The 22,947-nt window shown below is 36.3% G+C and overlaps 1 protein-coding gene across 6 annotated transcripts in view; it reads right to left on the minus strand.

Moving 5' to 3' along the window:
• LOC131429719 (ATP-binding cassette sub-family C member Sur) overlaps window positions 1-22,947 on the minus strand; it is a 209,771-nt gene that overhangs the window by 35,141 nt on the left and 151,683 nt on the right. For all 6 annotated transcript variants that reach the window (XM_058594034.1, XM_058594038.1, XM_058594035.1 and 3 more), the window contains exons 18-20: window positions 6,739-6,894; window positions 6,494-6,655; window positions 6,254-6,402 (exon numbers count right to left, since the gene is read on the minus strand). In XM_058594034.1, the coding sequence (XP_058450017.1) occupies window positions 6,254-6,402; window positions 6,494-6,655; window positions 6,739-6,894 (467 nt within the window). The remainder of the gene's footprint in view (window positions 1-6,253; window positions 6,403-6,493; window positions 6,656-6,738; window positions 6,895-22,947) is intronic.

The raw sequence follows: 22,947 nt of genomic DNA on the forward strand, positions 1-22,947 counted from the left end.
ATCGACAAAAAAATGAAAATATGTGTTCTAACTTTTCTCATAGATGGCGCGACCGATTTTCACAAACTTAGGTTATGTGTGTTAAAAATTTTATACCATCACTGAAAAGAGCGAAAAACCGTAAAAAATGTCTAAATCGACCTCAAATCTTCTTCAATTGGTAGTTTTAATCAGTAGACGGTCAAACAAACCGATTTCAGCTATTCTTTAAGGAATCGAAGAATATTATTTTGAAGAATACTACACTATTATATATGATAGTATGAATGATATGAGAGGCATCATTACACCACTAGGTGGATTTTAAAATTTTATTCGTTGGTTACATATCGTTTAATTGGTTTAATCGAAAAAGAACATGATATAGTAAGTCCACATTAAACTAGGTTCAAAACTGTTTCAGTTTGTTCGTTCTGAGAACGAAGTATGAATTGTCAAGTTTTTTTATCCTTTTATATTGTTCATGGAACTTGCTATTGAAAAACGAAATGGCCTTTTTGAGAGAATGATTAAGCTTTGAGAAACGTTTCGATACTGGAACCGGAATTCTAAAATCGGTGTAGCCGAAATCAGTTAAATTCCCCTGAGGAGCGTGTGGATATCTTTGAGAAATTGTAGTGCGAATTAAATTTTTAAGTACCTTCCGAATCAAATTGAATACCGCCTAAACTGAAATTAATTTATTTGATAATCGACTATCCTGATTAATTAATGTGAAATGGACATTTTTATACTAATCACCCTGTAACTCCTAAACCAGAAGTCGGATCAGACTAACAAGTAAGATGTTTTATAGGATTTTTTTTCATTTGAATCATAGACGGTTTTTAGATTTCATTTGAATCTTATACTATGTTCACACCTGCAGAAAATAACATGTTTTAACGATAGTAATATAATGTTAAAACCGCACTGTTCACACTAAGATTATGTTATACGCATGACATATTACTTGGTATTGAGTTTGTTTATGATCAAACTGCAAAAACGCCTACGTCGTAGGTAGGAAAGAAAAAAGTATTTTCACAACATCCGAAAAATAAGAAATAAGCCAGGTGCTTCTCCTAGCTATATTATCGTTTCACGCTTATTGCCAACGTTTCCAATATTTTTAGGCAGCAAATGATCAAAAAAGTCATCTTTTAATTCAAAAACAAAAGTGGTTTTACCAGTCTGCGTTGCCAGGTCGTTTTTCCAAAAATCTATATTCGGCGCAAAAATCTATCTGTACCATATCGGTATCAGAGGTCCCACGACAACCTTTTCTCATGTCTATTCAAGCTTAAAATCAAAATCGGTACTTATCTGTATGATTCGTGAGTTATCGGTATTTCGGGAGTACATATCTGTATTGCGGTATAGACGGCAAAAATATGTATAAATACCGAGAAATCGGCATACCTGGCAACGTTGGTACCAGTTTTCAGTTTTGTTTTATTATGATTACATGGCTACTTTGATGGAAAACTACTGTTGTTGAACAGCTTGTCAATTGACATAGTCGAAAAGTGATGGAAAATGCTAGCAGGGTTGTGCTTTACTGACAATTATATCATGTTATTTCGGGAAAACATGTTTTAATGTGACGTTTATGAATATGAAATAACGCAAAAGTAAAACATGTTATTTCGCTTAAAACTTGAAATCGGAGTTATAACATGTTTTAATTCATAGTGTGAACATAGTATTAGATCGGTTCAGCCATCTACGAGAAAAATGAGTTGCAGTATTTTAATTTTGTTTCACATATGTTATCCTGTAGTTCCGAAATCAGAAGTCGGATCCAAACGTAATTCAGGAATCTAGTTTGGGAGTATGCAACTTTCCATATGAATCTGAGCTTGTAGAAAACGGTTTAGCCATCTCCGAGAAAAGTGAGTGAAATTATTTGTCACACACGCATCTACTGATCTCGACAAACTGAGTCGAATAGTGTATGGGAGTTATGTTCTTCCAGCATTTATTATTGTAAGTAGTTTATATCAAAATAATCATGGAATTATTTTCAACTTGAAAATCCTGCCATCATATAGTTTACATGTTATTATTGACAACACACATACACACAAACACACGGACATTTGCTCAGTTCGTCGAGCTGAATCGATTGGTATATGACACTCGACCCTCCGGACCTCGGAAAATTTTGAGTGAATTCTATACATTTTTTTATATTTATAGAAAAGGTAAAACTGTACTAACAACGAATCGTTATGATTGATTATATGGGAATCTCTTTGTAAGTTGAAATTTTGGTTTGTCGCAAAGTTCACACTATTTATGTGACCCTTTAGTGTGGACTTTGCGTCTGCTTAGCGGTTCAACTTGAACTGTTAGGCGGAGATGGCGGTTCAATTTGAACTGCTTTAAGCACTGATGAGCCGAAGGCGAAAAGCGAAGAAATCGAAAAACAATTTGATCATTTCAAACCAAAACTTCAACTTACAAATAGATTTGAACTGCTTTAAGCACTGATGAGCCGAAGGCGAAACGCGAAGAAATCGAAACTAAATATGTACTTTACGTACAAATAAAAAACCCCTAAATTTTCAAATCATTTTAATTTTCAAACATTTGGGTTTCATTGAAATCCCGATAATCAAATTTAGTTTGGAAATCCTTTAGCACGATTCCCCAGTGAATGTATCTTGCTGCAAGTAATTGTCGCCCCTACCGGAAGAAATTATGGCGCCCCTTCAAAAAAAAACTAGCCACGAACCAAAAAAAATTTAACAAAAACAGCACTGGTCAAACTTTGAATTCCTTTGGTAAAATATTTCAATATTATTTTATGACCACATGGAACAAGTATATCATTCGCACCAATCTTTTAGACTCCAACATTTTTTTATAAACACGTTTCTATACATCCTCACACCTAAATAGATTCTCCGTTTGCGATTTTTTATATTTCTGTATAGTAAAACAAAATAAATGTCCATTTTTCAGTACTTTCAACAGATGCTCCCTTTATAAACTGCTATGATCTTGAACTTCCAAACTTTAATTGCACACTAGCGCCGTCAAGTGAATGAATTTTTAACTTCCGTATATATATTTACACCGTTTGACAAAACATTAAGATACAATAAAGCAAATATAGATCGTCTGAGACCGGAATATTCATGCATCAGCAATGACTCATTCTACAGTTGTTTTAAATAATACATCAAATTTGATCAGTATTTAGGAAAATCTAGGAAAACGAATTGGGTAAATGACATGCGAATGCAACTATGTAGTGCAAATCGCGAAATTGTTGCAGAAAAGACGGGACTCGAACCCGAAGATAGCTCATGCTAGCTAGAAATTGTTTTGCCAATTGAACCCAATTGACTAGAAGAACCGAGCATGCTTTACTTTACTTGGCATTGCATAGTTGCTTTCGCATTTAAATTCTCCAATTTATTTCCATGTTAGATACTCAACAAGATTACTGTAAATAACACATGCTTCATGCGTTCTGATATATTTTTAAGCGCTGAAACGAGTAAGTATGAGTAGATGAGGTATGTTTTATCACAGCACCAATCAGTCCAAATACCATTTGCACTACCTTATTGCCGCAGAAAAGCGGAACATGGATTGGCAGCAAGATGGAATCCGCATTGCATGAGATTCCACTGTATTTCTCAAAGCTCAAAAATGAGAAAAATGTATATGAGAAGCTGCTCTATTCATACTTCTCCACCGAGCATTTCAATTGAGATCCCAAACAATATTCCACACAAATTAAAAAAATATGTATAAATACCGAGAAATCGGCATACCTGGCAACGTTGGTACCAGTTTTCAGTTTTGTTTTATTATGATTACATGGCTACTTTGATGGAAAACTACTGTTGTTGAACAGCTTGTCAATTGACATAGTCGAAAAGTGATGGAAAATGCTAGCAGGGTTGTGCTTTACTGACAATTATATCATGTTATTTCGGGAAAACATGTTTTAATGTGACGTTTATGAATATGAAATAACGCAAAAGTAAAACATGTTATTTCGCTTAAAACTTGAAATCGGAGTTATAACATGTTTTAATTCATAGTGTGAACATAGTATTAGATCGGTTCAGCCATCTACGAGAAAAATGAGTTGCAGTATTTTAATTTTGTTTCACATATGTTATCCTGTAGTTCCGAAATCAGAAGTCGGATCCAAACGTAATTCAGGAATCTAGTTTGGGAGTATGCAACTTTCCATATGAATCTGAGCTTGTAGAAAACGGTTTAGCCATCTCCGAGAAAAGTGAGTGAAATTATTTGTCACACACGCATCTACTGATCTCGACAAACTGAGTCGAATAGTGTATGGGAGTTATGTTCTTCCAGCATTTATTATTGTAAGTAGTTTATATCAAAATAATCATGGAATTATTTTCAACTTGAAAATCCTGCCATCATATAGTTTACATGTTATTATTGACAACACACATACACACAAACACACGGACATTTGCTCAGTTCGTCGAGCTGAATCGATTGGTATATGACACTCGACCCTCCGGACCTCGGAAAATTTTGAGTGAATTCTATACATTTTTTTATATTTATAGAAAAGGTAAAACTGTACTAACAACGAATCGTTATGATTGATTATATGGGAATCTCTTTGTAAGTTGAAATTTTGGTTTGTCGCAAAGTTCACACTATTTATGTGACCCTTTAGTGTGGACTTTGCGTCTGCTTAGCGGTTCAACTTGAACTGTTAGGCGGAGATGGCGGTTCAATTTGAACTGCTTTAAGCACTGATGAGCCGAAGGCGAAAAGCGAAGAAATCGAAAAACAATTTGATCATTTCAAACCAAAACTTCAACTTACAAATAGATTTGAACTGCTTTAAGCACTGATGAGCCGAAGGCGAAACGCGAAGAAATCGAAACTAAATATGTACTTTACGTACAAATAAAAAACCCCTAAATTTTCAAATCATTTTAATTTTCAAACATTTGGGTTTCATTGAAATCCCGATAATCAAATTTAGTTTGGAAATCCTTTAGCACGATTCCCCAGTGAATGTATCTTGCTGCAAGTAATTGTCGCCCCTACCGGAAGAAATTATGGCGCCCCTTCAAAAAAAAACTAGCCACGAACCAAAAAAAATTTAACAAAAACAGCACTGGTCAAACTTTGAATTCCTTTGGTAAAATATTTCAATATTATTTTATGACCACATGGAACAAGTATATCATTCGCACCAATCTTTTAGACTCCAACATTTTTTTATAAACACGTTTCTATACATCCTCACACCTAAATAGATTCTCCGTTTGCGATTTTTTATATTTCTGTATAGTAAAACAAAATAAATGTCCATTTTTCAGTACTTTCAACAGATGCTCCCTTTATAAACTGCTATGATCTTGAACTTCCAAACTTTAATTGCACACTAGCGCCGTCAAGTGAATGAATTTTTAACTTCCGTATATATATTTACACCGTTTGACAAAACATTAAGATACAATAAAGCAAATATAGATCGTCTGAGACCGGAATATTCATGCATCAGCAATGACTCATTCTACAGTTGTTTTAAATAATACATCAAATTTGATCAGTATTTAGGAAAATCTAGGAAAACGAATTGGGTAAATGACATGCGAATGCAACTATGTAGTGCAAATCGCGAAATTGTTGCAGAAAAGACGGGACTCGAACCCGAAGATAGCTCATGCTAGCTAGAAATTGTTTTGCCAATTGAACCCAATTGACTAGAAGAACCGAGCATGCTTTACTTTACTTGGCATTGCATAGTTGCTTTCGCATTTAAATTCTCCAATTTATTTCCATGTTAGATACTCAACAAGATTACTGTAAATAACACATGCTTCATGCGTTCTGATATATTTTTAAGCGCTGAAACGAGTAAGTATGAGTAGATGAGGTATGTTTTATCACAGCACCAATCAGTCCAAATACCATTTGCACTACCTTATTGCCGCAGAAAAGCGGAACATGGATTGGCAGCAAGATGGAATCCGCATTGCATGAGATTCCACTGTATTTCTCAAAGCTCAAAAATGAGAAAAATGTATATGAGAAGCTGCTCTATTCATACTTCTCCACCGAGCATTTCAATTGAGATCCCAAACAATATTCCACACAAATTAGTTCCCTTGCCATCCTGTACAGCGAGTCGGAGGTACAAAATGGTGCACGAAAACAAAAGTCCATTCAACCAAGTAATCCCCCACTGGAGACTGATTGGAAATAACGATCTTAGAATCAACTTCACATCGTTTCCACAAATTATAACTACCTCCAGTCGGTTCCTCCTCGTTGTCATCACTGCTGCGAGAGCTACCGGAATACATCCTGCGAAGTGATTGGGGCTCATCTCCGTGCTGTTTTTGCTGGTGCTGTTGTTCGACATGGTCCCGTTGCGGAAGACGCTTGTTGGGGGAACTTCTGCAAAAAAAAAGACGTTCTGTCAGTTTATGGTTTGCATCACCCAAACCATGGCTATTTATGCATCAAGTGAAAGAAAAACAATACAAACATGACGGAACTGGCCTTACTGATGATGGACGGTTTTCTGCTTCGGCAATCTGCCGGAATTGAGTAACGTTGCGTCGGCCACAAGCGGACACTCATGCGGCGAAGGAACTGCCGTAAGCCGATTTGGTTCATATCTCCCCGATACGAGTCGGAAAAGTGAAATCTGAAAATGGAGAACCATCGAAGCAAAGCGGAAAAAGATTAGCTTGTGGTGCAAATTGAACATAAGATGTAATCGTGCGGAACCTTTCGCATTTTGCCTCAACCGTTGTCGGCGAGATTTCCTCCCGGCTAGAGTGGCTCGGAACAGAAGTGGCCGGGCTGACCAGCGGCAGCAATCGATCGCCTGCCTGTTCGATGTCCCGTCCGGCTGGAAGCGATTGAGTGTGAGTGGCACAGATGCTGTTCATAAGTGGGTACAATGTGAAAACAGAAAAATCAGACGATCTAAAGTGAACAAAAAAAATCTGTTTTCTAGTAGTTTTAAATGGAGAGATACATGCACAATACCGGTCATATGACAAACATGAAAATGGAATAAATTGCTGCGCAACGTTGATTAAAAATGAGTTACTTCAAGGGCCCTTTGCTTGTACTCGACACAAACTATGAACGGAATCCGGTTCGATTAAAACAAAAACGCTTGCAATTCTCCAAATGTATAACTAATTGATAACACTTCAATTTGGTGAAAGCTTCGAACAATAACAGTTTGATAACTCAAATGTACTGAAAGATAATGGATAATTTAATCAATTTTTCAGGAATTTCAGGGCTTAAGTTTTACGGAGAGAAAACATTTACATTTTTTATGTAGTGCTGCAACTGTTGTATTGGCGCCGGTTAGTTGTTTTTTATTTTCATTTCTGAATGGGACGCAGCGTCATTGGATGCAAAAATTCAAATACGGCTAAGCGCTCAAAACTAGTTGAACCAATCTTATAACAAATATATTGTTGTTTCTCAACCCTACAGAGAATCGAACAGCATTCGTAAATTTGCTTATCTTACTTATATTATAGAAAATTCTGAGCTCGATGGCATGAGAATTATGAAAACACGACAGTTGTTTCCTGTCGCTTATCCAGCAGAGCTTATCCTCAAAAAAGTGCCAAAATCAGAATCGATTTGTTCCGTTTTGGATGAAATTTTGTACACGTCCTCAGTATAGCAAACTATTAATTTTTCACGGACGGATAGAGAGACCGATTTGACAGAAGACTGGTTTTTAACAAGGGTAAATGCAATCGTTTCATAAACATTCTTCAAATAGTTGTATCTCCTGCAACAATTATACCAAAAGAAGGTACCAAGTAGAAGTCGCAAGAAATCGATTAAACACTCTAAGCAAAGCATTGGAAAAAAATTCTATATTTGATCAGAAAATTTGAATTTTTTTTTCATTTCTGAATGGGACGCATCTCCATTTAATGCAAAAATTCAAAAAAGGCTAAGCGCTTAAAACTAAAAATTTCATAACAAATATATTGTTGCTTCTCAAGCCTACAGAGAATCCAACAGCATCTTACATATATTACTGAAAATTTTGAAGCAAATCCAATGTTTTGTTTTAATCTTTTTACTAGAACAAATATTTTTCGTTAAGCCGATTATTGATTTTTTCAAAAAAATATTCTTTTCCTTCTCCTAGACGCAGACGTTTCAAAGATATTTGCAGGGTACGGGTACAGCGTGATGGGTAAGTCGATGCCTTTCACTCAGCCTACCTGAGTTCGATTCTCAACCCCACACATAGGGTCAGAAAGTTTTGCCCGAAAGACCCGAAGAGGCGAATGATCTTAAGGTTAAACCCTATATAAACGAAAAAAAGATATTTGCTCATGTTATCTAAACACCCTTTTTTGGTTTTAATGAGATTTTGGCGAAAGATTATGCTTTCTACCAAAAATCCAATGAGAATCCAATCCAAAAATCAAATGAAACTCAATTTATAAGGAAATAATTTCATTCAAAAAATTTCACTAATGCTGGGAACATCACTTTTTTGTCGAATTTGTCGTTTTGCCATTCTCGTTTCGAAAGGCTATGCACTCACTGTGAAACCCGACTTTTGAACCGAGACCCGGAGCGCCCAGTGTCGCATACCATTCGACTCAGTTCCTCGGGCAAGGAAAATGTCTGTGGGTGCAAAATGTGAACTCGATTTTCTCGAAGATGGCTCGATCGATTTCAAACAAAATTAGATTCAAATGAAAAGTTTCTTGGTCCCATAGCCTCTGTTGAATTTTATTCGGATTGAACTTCCGGTTCGAGAGTAACAACACACTTTAAAAAAGACTGTGATTTTACATCTTATTAGATGCATATAAATGGAGCGTCACAGTTCACGCAAATTTACGTCGAAGAACATTTAATATTGTGTCTAAGACTCCATGACATGAAATTCATTGAAATAAAAAAAAGAATACTGATAGCAACCATCGAGAATCATTGGATCGCAAGTACGTCTGTTAATCGACTGAGTCACAGAAGCATGCATCTGCTTGGCTGGTAGAGGGTGCATTTTAAATTTATATAGTCGAACCTGCTAGCAGAACGCAAGTTACAGTCGAAACCAATAAAATTCAAACTCATGTAACATTTAGTCATTACAAATAAAATTTTCCGTCATTTGACAAATTAGGTCTTTATGAATTACATCGTATGAGGGATTAAGTCAGCTGTAAAATTCAAAATTGTTTAGAGTGAAGGTAAAATGTGTAAAAAATGAGAAAAGGTTTAATCGATTTTTTCGGAGACCGCTTAACCGCGATTTTCTTCAACTTAGATTCAAATGAGAAGCCCTAAACCATACCATAGCCTGCAATTGAGTCTCCTCCGGATACAACTTCCGGTTCCGGAGTTACGGGGTAAAATGAGCAAAATAAATTAAAAAAACTACAAGGATCAGCCCCATGAGGTTGTTCGAGCCATTAATGTGGAACAAGGCAATCAAAATTTCTAATGATCGATATTTTCAATTAATCGTCACACTTTTGAATCCGCAAATGCACGAGAGTTTGCTTTGATTGATCTTTATTAGGAACCAACACCGAACACGCGAACCCAGAATATAGACTCTAAGGCTATTCGCAACGCGGTGATGAATATCTGTTCTAAAATGACATACTGTTGTATGATTTAAAACTGTCAAAAATAAAACTCGAGCTTGACGATCTCAACGGAAAGATTTAAAATCTATCTGTTCTATATATTTCTGTAAATGTATTGGTGTTGTGTCTATTCACTTCACTGTTTCAAATCAGAAACAAACAAACTAAATTAATGATTTCGAAAACGATATGAATATTTTTACAGATCATAGTGAGCTGGAGTGCTTCTAAATGAAACTGTATTATTCAGTGCAAAACATTTAACGCTTATATTGATAATTTCTGAAATGTCATTCGACGCTTTGACATCTCGTCTCTCAGATTTCGTAACACACGCTCACGCAAAAAAAATTAAAACTGTGTTCTACTCGTGTTTCAATTATTCATTAATTTAAAACAATTTCGTCGAGCAGTTTTAAATCTGTTTTAAATTTGTACTCGAAAAATAGAACTAAATCTCAGCGTCGTGATTGAAATGTTTCAGTTGTAGATCTAAAGTAGATCAGTCCATATGAAATAAAACAGCGTTGCGAGTAACCTAATAGTCGTGATTTGTATTTGTTTTGTAGGTGACAAAATTACATCAATAGCCCAAATGTATGCAATTATATGTTTTTATATGCTTACGATACGGATATCGATATTTAAGCTTCTCTTCGCCAAGCTTGTGTTCAAGATTTGTACGCAAGCAGTTATTTTTATAGCGTTTCTCTACCATTACTATCCTTCTGCGATTTTGGTTGAAGCGATAAACTTTATCTCATCATCAATCGAGTTCATCTTATATAATAATCTTAAGCATTCACAATTTACCCTGGGGTAGTTGTTATTTTCTCAGGCAAAACGACATAACATGGAATTTCATCCTATCTTGCATGACACAAGATCAGAGCATACCAGTTAAAGCTTCAAATCGTTTTATGGCACTTTTTGTCTTGCTGTCTAGCAACAACCTACCTCAAGCATACTACGCGTAGGACTGAAACGTTAGCTATAATTTTGCTTATATTTATAGATTCGCGTGCTTCCAACAGCTTCACTTTTGCATCGATTGACCAATCAGAGCGATGCTTTCCCTTTGATATATCGCTTACTCCTTCAAAACCGTCGACTATGGCAGGGAAATCCGATATGCCGGAGATTTTTTGCAGACAAAATAGGACACTGCTAGCTATTAATCAACATTTCAATGATATACAATTAAAAATACATGGCTCTAAACATTCAAATCAATACGTAGAAATATTTCCAATCAAATGGTGACATAATATTAATAATTAATACAAAATTGACTGAGCTGTAATTGTTCAAAACCTGACCACATTTTCACTTGTATTTTTCTTGAGTTTCTAATTTGCATCCCTATATAGAAAACAAAAATGTGTTCCACATTAAAAGAAAACTCGATTTTCTCAGAGAACGGGCAACCAATTTTCACAAATTTAAATCCAAACAAAACGTGTTACAATTCCATAGAACTCTACCGAATTTCATCCGGATTCGAGCTCAGGTTCCGCGATTAGAGGCTGATAGGTAAAACATTTCATTTTCAAGAGCGTGTTTTTATACATGACACAGATAAATCGAGTCAAATACTTTCAACTAGCCAAATGATTTTTCATTTGGACAGGTCTGGTTAGGTCTGGTTAGTTGATGACCAAATACTTTGATTTCGAGTACGTCGAATCTTCGTTCACGATTCCGGAAGTACCGAAAAAAGTGATCGTGTACTCCAAACCGGAAATCAATGCAATTTCTCAGAAACGGCTGAACCGATTTTCACTTAGAACTTAGATTCAAATGAAAAGTATTTTGTTCTCATCAGTCAGTGTAGAGTTTCGTCCGATTCCGACTTCCGGTCCCGGAAATACAGGGTTAAATGAGTATGAAATTGCAACCCGTGATTTGAAGCGATAACGCAAAACAAGGAAATATTATTCATAATTTGGCACAAAATTGTTCCAATTTGTAGGTTGTGTTAATTGCTGCTCAATCGAATCGATTTCAGCTAAGCCGGTTCCCAGTTCACGGTTCCGGAATTCCGAAAAATAGAGGTAAAACACTCAAAAAACGAAACTCTCTTTATTTTCTCAAGGACAGCTGAGTAAGTTTTTACAAATTTGGACTCAAAAAGAAGAATTTATGGTCTCATTAACTTCTATTGACTTTTGTTCAGATGCGACTTCCGGTTCCGGAACAGAAAAAAACACAACAACAACAAGGTGAAGTGTGTTCATACCATCATGTAAAAACGTGAAAACGAAGAATTCCTATAAATTTGACATAGAATATTTTCGGAGATACATCGATCAAAAGGGACATATATAAAAGAAAATGTGCTCCACTACTGCCATGATTCCAACTGTTTTGTTTATCGGAAATCAAAAGACCATACACCATTTTATTCATGGTACTTTATGCTATGTTTGGAACTAAAATAAAGAACAAAATTGAGAAAAGAATTGTTTTGGAAAGTTTCAAACAAAAAAAAAAACATTTTTTTACTTTTTTGGGCTTATATATGTTCTAAAAAAAGCTAACAAGAAACACAGTCCAGATGACAGGCTGGATGTTTTTTTTTAGGTTGACGCATGCGAGTTCTGTTCCAACTGAAGGAATATTCGAAATGTCCGTTGAAATGATTAAAGAATCCAATTTTAGTGTCCTGTCTGTTAGTCTGTGCTAAACAAAGAAGAGAGTTGGCATCACTGGGAGTACGATGCGGTGTCTAAGTGTTGCCCTCGAAGAAGTCTCATTACAATGTGTATCAAACAACACAACTTATAGTGAAGTGATAGATAGAAACAGTTATTTCGAGTGATAATGCAGCTGTGACAAGTGTGTGTTGATAAGTGAAAAGTATTATTTATTGAATATTGCTGATTCGCGAAACTAAAAAAATGTTCAAGCAACGGAAACTGCGAATTTACCGCCCAAAATTAAACGATGTCAACTGATTGAAGCGCCCTCTACATATCATTGTCGGTGTTATCTGATTTATGTTATCAGATTTAGATGGAATGTGTGAAGTGTGTGTGAAGTCAATCGTGGTCTGCAGCAAAGTTCGAGTGTTTATGTTATTTTTTCAGTAGAGGTATGTCATCTCGCATTTTTTTATTCAGGCCTATTTGCGTACAAGCTCTACGTGGCCGATTTAGCGGCCCCTTTTTCTAGGGGGAGAGGAGCTTCCATTTTCCTCCTGCGAGGATTGAGGGGCAGTTTGTTCGTGATTCGTCTCGTCAGCCATTGCCGTGGTATTGTTGTTGATTTCGTTGCTAGTTGCTGTAGATGCGCCTTGTTGTACATTGTTTGCAGTTGCTGGTTGGTTGGAGGGTAAGTTGTTATCTGCAGCTGGTGTACTTTGTTCTATAGGGGTTACGTGAGATGGTTTTGTTGAAGGGGATACTTCCCTGTTGTTGGTGACTGTCACAGGAGTACTGGGGTTGCTTGGGGTTGGTGTAAAGGAAGCACCGTTGTCCTTTGGTATAGTTGTCTCCTTGTCCGGTTTAACACATGGCTTACCGTAGTGAATAGCTTTTTGGCAATATTGACATGTGGCCATCTGATTGTCATAGGTAACAAGTGATTTGCACGGTATTCTTGTATCCTGACCGAATGTCACATAAGAAGGTATAGGCCTCCTCAAGCGCATACGTAACAAACGTACGCCATTTAGAATACCGGGGAAAAAATTCTTCCACTTTTCTTTTTCGATAGAGAGAATCTCTCCGTATTGGGACATAGTTGCGCGAATATAAGGATCGGGGACGCATGAGGGTAGATCATGCACACGCACTTCTATAGCACTATCTTCCATATATACTGGAATGTTGTACTTGATATTATACTTGATTTCGACTGGGGTGATAATCGTGGAAAACTGTAAAACGGCTGTCTCAGTCTTATAATACAAACGAATGTTGTTTACTGTCCGACGTTTCGGCCTTTGATGTAGGCCTTTTTCAAGGAAAACTGGAAAATTTATTGTGTTACATTGACAAAAACATAGAGCGTTGAACAAATAATACAATGTAAAAACTTACTAAAGTCTATCGTTTATAGTCAAAATTTGTCGATGTCTGACGCTACGTTGTCTGGTCAATTTTAGAACATGCTTTAAAATACTACGAGAAAATGGTCATTTACTTAAAAACTGAATCAAAAGTTATTTAAAAACAATTCTTACTATTGACTGCATAATAAATATTTTGTTTGCATAAATCACGTACAGTGTCACAACTACTTAGTTTAACGACTATTCTGAAGCTTTCATCATGGTTATCAAAAATAATGAGCTTATCAACGTTATTAAGTAACGTTATCGTTGAAAAAGCTCAGCAAAGTGCTGTGTAGAGTACGGTAGTATTGGTGTTTATCGGAGAGTTTTCATTTCTTATCGTATTTGATGGATTTGATAGAATGTAGAATACCAGCGTAAGTGGTGTTGAGGCCTTGTACATCGGTGCGATGATTAACTGTTTTGGTAGTATTGGAAATATGACACATTTCCAACAGAGGCAAAGCTGTAGATCGCAATGATCGATCTATAATCTTTGTTTTCTCCAATGCAAAATTGTGTCCTTCATTGATGGTGTGATGAATGAGTGCTGTTTTTTCTTTTAGCCTTGATATTTCTTCATATGCGTGTGGTGGTGGATTTTCAGTTAATTTTAAAAATTGATTAATGTTGGATCGATGACCACTGAGTCTGGTTTTCAGTTGATTGGTTGTCATTCCAATGTATGCATTTTCACAGTCATTACAGGGAATGCTATAGATGACGTTTGATTGTTTAAATGGATCAACAGGATATTTAATCGGTCGGAGTAGAGATCGTGTTGTTTTAATCGGTCTATGGCTCAGTTTTGTTGTTGGGAAGTCCGGTTTTAGTGCTTTTGTAATTTGTTTGCTGAGAATGGGTATGAATGGTATGGATCTATAGTGAATTTGTTGTTGCATATCGTTGGTTGGCATAGCGGTTTTATCGGTGATTTCAGTTTCTGTCTCCTGGGTTATATCGGTCTGTGCTTTAGCAACTAAATTTGATGGTTGTGTGTTATTGTGAGGCTGGTTTGTGTGAAAATTGTTGGTAAGCCTGTTTATGAGTGATGATGGATAATCATTTTGCTTCAGATGTTGGTATATGATATGTTTTTGTTGATCTGCTGATTTGTTTGTAGTTAACCCTCAGGGTACGGACTGGGTTACCGTAACCCGAGCGAAATTTGAAAGAAGCGCCATACGAAGAGAAGTCGGCGAGGGGGGTCCGGACCAGGGGGGGGAAAAAACTTATAGGTACACACTATTAGAGGCCCAAGCGGCAGAGTCAGTCTCCGCTTTGTGTCCGAGCTAGACACATATAAACATTGTGCTCGGGTGTGGTACACCCAGTCCGTATCGAACGTTACAAAATCCAAAATTTTCAAAAAAATTAAGTTTTAATTTTCGTCTGTTTGCCGCTGAGGAATAAAAAGGTAAGTAAGAATACGTACTCTTTACTTAATTTTGTAGATTCTAACCTCAAAATAACGCGTTGTACATGGTGTAAGCGAAGTATTGTAGTAGATCTCAATCACTTGAACGTACGTCTTATATCGAAATCTTTGCTGCTCGTAGTGAATTATAACTCGTTAAATTTTGTTTTTTGTAATTTTTTGTTAAAGAACACGCATTAAAAACATGGCAACGCGTCGAATCACTCGAAGCGTTGCTGCTCAAAGTAATTAATTTTAACCTTTATCATCATAAATCAACGAAACAACGTTTCTTCGCTAACTCGAAAAAACGCGTATTTTCATTTTTCAAAAAAAATATAGTTTTTGGAATAAATCAAAAAACCGTTATGGACATTTATAAGAACTACTTTTTACCTTTCAAATGCGAGTTATACAATGTTAATATTTTTTTTTTCAAAAAGTTACAGCATTTTGAAAAAAAAACGTTTTTTACAAAAAAAATTCAAGACCCGTTCACATTTTTCATTAAATTTTTTTTTCAATCAGTTAAATGATTAATCTGACAATTCTATTATATTTTTGAGACAATTTCACACAAAATAAAAAAAAAATTATTCAAATTGACAAAGTACAGCTCGATATACACCCAATCAAAGTCGCCGGGTTAGGCTAACCCTGTCCGTACTGAACGTAACTTTTTTATAGTCCGTACCCTGAGGGTTAAAGCGGTAACTCGTTTTATGAGATTTAAGGCTACATTAATTTTCATTGTCATTGGATGAAACGAGTGATAGTTCAACAATCTTCCAGATGCAATAGGTTTTGAATACCACTGTGTGCTTATGGTTTGATCTTCATTTCGTATTGGTAAAGTGTCCAGAAAGGGTAGTTTTTGTTCTGATTCTACTTCTACGGTAAATTGGATGTGTTCATTATAGCTGTTGAATTTTTGTAATGTGTATTGGACTTGATCGTGAGGTAACGATAGAATTAAATCGTCAACATATTTGCGGAGCACCGGTATTTTAAACGGTACATTTTTAATTACTGTTTCGATGAGGGTTTCCATGACAATGTCAGCTAATATTGGTGATAGCGGACTACCCATGGCGGTTCCAAACGTCTGTAGATAAAATTTGTCTCGAAAGCGGAAATAACTGTTGTTAAGACAGAATTCAACCATCTCGATGAATAAATCCAAGTTAATATTTGTTGCTGTTTTGATGCTAGGCCAGTTCATGATTATGTTGTTGATGACTAAGTTCTTTGGAATGTTCGTGAATAGCGATACTACGTCGAACGAAACCAAAATATAGTCTTTTGGTATTGTTATCATGTTTATATACTTCGAAAATTCGAAACTATCGGCAATGCTATATTTACTGTTGAAGCTCTGTTTCAAAATCACTGCTATGTACTTCGCTAAGTTGTATGTTGGGGCGGTTATGTTAGGCACAACAGGACGTAGAGGCAGATTGGGTACTTGATATTTTCATGCTCCACATAGTGCACATTATTATTGTCTTTAGCGAATTGAATTGCATCCAACTCTTTATAGAACTGGATATAAACAACATTATTGGTCTTATTGCATTGAATGCACACGTTTAATGTCAAGATGCATTTGCTCCTTAAGCAAACCTTCAAGTTCTCGTATCGAAGGTCGAATTTTGCACTGTCTGAAGTCAACAATAATTATATTCTTTCGTACCGGCGGTAGCTTTTGTTCGTTTGGTTCACTCATTTCGAGATCGTTCTATTGTTCACTACACAATACTGTACTTGATTTCTTCTGTCCCGAACGTAAGCGGTTTTGGTTTATCGACTGACTTGGTTGAGATGTACGAGCGAACTGACCATCTCGCATTGTTTACAGCAATGCGAACAGGATAAGCAGGACACTGGTGAGATCGTTCTTTAGAGATATTTTATCTGATTTACAATTTTGTTATATTTCTCTTCAGGCGCGTAGCCAGAGAAAATTTTCGGGGGAGGTTTTAGAACATGGTGATAAATCAACACATGTACAATTTATATCACAATGTTTCCCATGGGTTATAATTTTTTGTTTCGGGGGGGGGGGGGGGGGGGGGGGATTTGAACCCCTAAACCCCCCCCCCTGTGTACGCGCCTGTTTCTCTTTACTAAAAATCGGGCTAGACTAAACTTCGTCGATTGTTCGGGGAACGTTCGATCTATTTTTCTTCCGGTTAAACGCTAAGTTTAAAATGCGCGCGTGCAGTTTATTACCGTGCAGATGTTTTTGGCGATCGTGCTCAACTAGAAGGTAAATATAGTTCAGACTGCGAGGAGGTATTTTTTATTTTTGTTAGAGAGTAGATATCGACATTACTTCGTATCGCGTAAGGCGTTGTTGTTCGATTGATAATGATCGAGTATTACGGCTGTCTATTACAAAAAAAATAGTACACAATGCATAATATATGAGTTAATTGCAAACCTCCCGATAGTTGGCTGTCCAGATTTTTACAAGTTTCGGAAGAAATTTCGTATTTTAGTAGGAGGCACATAATAATACAAAACGCGATAAAATTGCAACGTATCCTCGGTAGCCGGCTACCCAGAGCAATAAACACATGATAATATTATAAGTAATAAGTAGATTTTTTATCAATTATTTTACTCCGGCTTTAACCATTTTAGTCGTTGATCAGTCCATGTTCTAATTCAGTTTAGGTTGCATGATCTACGACTCCCCAAGTTCATTTCGAAGCTGCACATGTTCTAAAGAGGTTATATAAAATTGAGCAGAATTAGTCCAATAGTTTTCGAAATATCATGCAGCAGTTATAAAAAAATGTTTTGAGATAAACGCGTTCGAAAGTTAAGCAAGTTTGGTACGACTCCGAATAATGGCTCGTATTCTAGTGCATGCAACTTTTCAACCGGTTGAAATTTTCGAAAATCCTTTCGATCGCGCCTTTTATACATATTTTAGACGTGATTTATGAAAAAATTAAAAAGCTTTTTTTTACCTGACACACTAAAGACTGTCCCAGAAAGTATGAACGTACTTTGATTTCGCTGTAAATAATTCACAAGTGTTAGATATTCAAATTTTATTCGATTTACTGATAATATTAGACTACAACAACAGAATATTATTCTCAACATTTGCTACTTAGCCATTGTAGATTAGCTGGCGCACCTTCTTGCGAACGTTCCTCATTAAATTCCGTACAGATTTCTTGGCGACAAGTTTTGACACTTTTTTCCAATCTTTTTCGAACTGTTGAATGGTTTCGGCTGCCGAGACATGTTTCCTAAGATGTGCCTTCGTTAATGCCCAAAATTCCTCAATTGGTCGAAGTTGTGGGCAATTTGTTGGATTCATGTCTTTTGGGACGAAAGTGACATTTTTGGTAGTATACCATTCTACCGTTGATTTCGAGTAGTGGCAAGAAGCAAGATCTGGAAGAAGACAAAAGGATCCTTGTGGCTTCGAATCATGGGTAGAAGTCGTTTTTGTAAACATTCCTTGATGTATATTTCGCTGTTCATTGAAGCAGCGGTGATGAAGGGTTTCGAAATCTTACCGCAGCTGCAAATTGCTTGCCAGACCATAGCTTTCTTACCAAATATTTCGACTTCAATCGATGTCTCGGACTGGTTTAACACTTGCCCTTCTCGTACCGTATAATATTGTAGTCCCGGCAAGGATTTGTAATCGAGTTTCACGTAGATTTCGTCGTCCATGATTATGCAGTTCAAATTTCCAGCAAGAATCGTATTGTACAGCTTTCGAACCCTCGGCCTGATCGATACGTTTTGGTTGTTTCTGCTTCTTATAGGTTCGAAGATTCAAACGTTCTTTAGCACGAAGAACATTTGACTTTTTTGGCCACATCCCGAACTGAAACCTCCTTCTTTTGCTCGAACGCCTTCAGTATACGTTTATCCAACTGAGGGTTAGCAGGACCTTTTTTTCGACCCGTTTTCGGTTTATCCTCAAAGGTGTTATCCTGACCGGAATTCCTGATTGCATTTCGCAAGGCTTTTCCATAAGTGGAAAATTCCTTTCATTTTTACTATCTTTTTCAGTGACAGTCCGCGTTCTGTGCACCATTTGTACACAATTTTTCGACGTAATTCTGCTGAAAGTCCACGCATTTCGAAACAAACTAATGAAAAAGAATAAACAACTTTCTGGGACAGTCTTTAGCTGCCCCAACGCAAAAAATATTAATTATAGCATAAAATGTCAACATTCCATTATAAATTTTTTTTTTCTTGTCAATTTTCTAATTCTGAAAACGCTCTCTTTGAAAATCAGTCCTGAGTCGAGCTGTACTGAGAACGAAGCAAAGTTTCACCAAAATCAGAGTAGGCGAAGACTGATGACTTATTATGCATTTCTGGAATTACTCATGATCAGATCAGAATTTATAATCACGTAAATTTTGTCCATTCTCGCATAGATAGGCAACAGTAATTACGGTGGAGATCAACTTTCGAACCAAGCCCCGGGGGAAAAAGTGTGTCGTATATTATTCGAAGAGTGGCGTACCTAGTATAATTTGCGCCCGGGGCAACATGTATTTAATTTATCGTTTTTTTGACATCGTCAACCCGTCCGACCGAACCAGCTAAAATATTTTTCTTTGACTGTACAGGTAACAAAACTCTTGTAAATATATAACGGATTTTTTTTAAGATGTTTGTTTTTTCAATAGCGATTACTCTATTATCTGAAAGTTGTTTTGACAGTGTAAAGTGACGTCTCTACTCAGTATTGTTTGGCAAATCATCATGACATCATGAGGTTAACTCCAGAACAACGCTTCCAAATCGTGAAAATTTATTTTCAAAATCAGTGTTCAATTAAAACTGTTTGTATAACTCTCTTCATTTTTGTTTGAATGGATACGTCAACAAGCAAAATTGCCGTATTTGTGGCAAAGATAATCCACACGTCGTTCAAGATTTACCGATGTCTCCTGATAAATGTACTCTACGGGCTGGTAAAATCTGTTACCAAAAGTTCATGATATGGATGTGGAGGAAATGTGATTTCAACAGGATTGTGCCACATGTCATACTGCGGCCGAAACAACCGACTTATTGAAAGAACATTTCAACGACATCATTATTTTGAGAAGTGGACTGGTGAATTGCCCTCCAAGTTCGTGTGATTTTACGTCATTCGATTATTATGTTTTTTTTTTTCGGATAAGTGAAGTTATTGGTTTATGTGCACAGCAAAAAATTATGAAAATTACTGCTGACACAAATCGAAATATGGCTCAATTCATAAAAACAAAATTCGTAAAATAATGGAATTTTACAATAATGATTCAAATATTTATCAAACACATCCAGCTTTTCAAACAGGTGTGTAAAATAATATGTCAGAATGCATTAAATTTCTGTTATATCAGCTGTATAAACGAGTTATTTCTGACGCTCGAATATGTCGGTGAAAGAAGAAATAAATCTACACGATTTTTTCTAGATGTGTGATGATTTGGAAACCAATATTCAACGTGTCATTGCTGAAGTACGCCCTTCAATGCTTGGAAAAAGTGATCAAAAATTGGACCTCCAGAATGACCTTTGTGAGAAACAGTCGTGGCAGCCATATGCCCGAAATCATATTTAAAAGTTAAATGCCAAGAAATTATCTACCAAATAAAAAAATATTCGGCCGTTCCATAATTAGAGATTTGTTTTATTTGAAGTTCACATCAGCAAGCTCTTAAAAAAACACCCTTTATTAGAAAAGTCGCAGAAACTAATAATTTAATTATTCTCTGTTTGATGCATATTATAGTCCTGACTAGAGTTAATCAGGTGAGCGGCCTTGGAGTACAGCTTGATGAAAAACTATCGTTTGATTTGCATCGATCACTTATAATCACTAAGGCTTTACGTCAATTGGGTTTCATTTCAAAAATTGCTAAGGATTATAAGGATCCTCATTGTCTGAAAGCGTTGTACTGTTCACTTGTCCGGCCAATTCTTGAAAATGCATCAGTGGTTTAGTTGCCTTATCAAATTTCGTGGAATTCACGGATAGAAAGAGTTCAAAAACGCTTTGTTCGTTTGGCGCTGCGACACTTACCATGGCGAGACCCTGCAAATCTACCACCATGTCAGCTTTTAGGGATTGGTACGTTGCTACGCCGACGAAAAATTCAACAGGCATCATCGCAAAATTGATAAACGGATAGATTGATGCTCCCGAGCTACGTTCCAAAGTCAATTTTCGGATTCCATGCAGAACGCTGCGAAATTCAACTCTGCTTCAGAACAGTTTTCACAGAACTCTATTTGGATATAATGAGCCGATAGCTGCATGTATTCGAACGTTCACTTCTGTGGAAAATCATTTCGAGTTTGAAGAATCATCTAGCAGCTTTGTTAGGAAAATTATAAGATCTGTTGAACTTTGACTATATATTTTACAATCTTTGTTTTGATGTTTTTCGTCATATGTATGTTAATTTGTGATTATTTTTATTCTCGTATTGTAATTATTGTTATTCATATTTTTTGTTTCTAAAGATGATGATTTTTGCGCCCATTCGATTTGCTACTCAAATGGGCTTTTTCCCATCCTCGTCCATTTAGATTTTTTTATCCAATGGACATTGAAGGAGATTGTGCAAGAACTGAATATTTCTTTCCCTTTTTTTGCAGAATAATTTATGCTAACTTTATTTTTGGTTTTAGCACAACCCGAAAAGATTATAATTAATCATTTTATTTAACTCTCTTCTTTATTTTACTTATAATGGTTCTATTTCCGTGAAACATATAGCTTCCTTTATTAATCACCACTGCCGCCTTCTCTAACCACTTGCATACTAACTAGGGGGAACGCGCTCAATCAGTGTTACCTAACTTACACTCCCGCTTTCGAGCTACCTTACATCGAATCGGGTAAGATGGAGGAGTTGAATCGGTTTGGATGATTACTCTCGCCTTATCAACCAAACAGCCCTTAATAGCAATCAGAGATGTGTAGCTTGCATGCAAGTTGAAGAAAATTTGTAGATTCCATCAGACATAATAATGATAATAAATAAATGAATAAGTAAATAAGAAACGACACAACACTAATTGAAGCCAAGAAAATCACTGTTCAGAAAGTAAACTTTTAAATACTAGAAATATTCTCTATTAAACTGTGCCAAGAGCGAAAAAAATTTGCATATCAATAATAAAACATCAACTTTCATATGAACTATTACTCGTTTAAACGAGAACTATCTCGATCGGTGATGTTTTTGTTCAGTGATTATGATTGCCGACGACAGCTCACAGAAAACAATTCTAAGCTGACTTGCATGGCCGAGGAATTGAATGAGAGACAATATTTACGTAGCATTTCATTTTTATTTTCGTCAAACAGCGATCGGTTGCATGCGAGATTTTTGATTATCTACAGAAAAAAGAGAATCTGTTTGCCTGAATCAGTGTTCCCTATTGTCGCATAACGTCACAAAATTCCAATTCCCATGAATGTGGAAACATCAGATCTGTCGAATGACAAAAAAAAGCTTTAGATTGCAATCTACAAACGAATCATCGTCAACCACGAACGGTGCTAGAGAGTGGGACACTCCTCTCAGGACAGCACAAATCCGCTATCGTGATTTACGCTCGATTCCAGACTCGCCGCTTCAAAGCTTCACAAGTGCTTCAAATCAGTGAAACACCATTAGCAAGATCAGAAACGAGTTGACTTTTGCTGACCGCAATGATGTTAACAAGGGCAGGGCAAACGGATTGCTATTCAAATGGTTTCGTAACTGCGTTCTAAATGTGTCATTAGAAATACCGGTAGAAGAGACTGCCATCGGTTTCGAAGTATGTTTCACTAAATCGATATCTAGAATCTTGAGCAACGCCGGTGCAAGGAA

This window comes from Malaya genurostris, chromosome 2, assembly GCF_030247185.1.
Source record: "Malaya genurostris strain Urasoe2022 chromosome 2, Malgen_1.1, whole genome shotgun sequence".
NCBI classification, from domain to species: domain Eukaryota; kingdom Metazoa; phylum Arthropoda; class Insecta; order Diptera; family Culicidae; genus Malaya; species Malaya genurostris.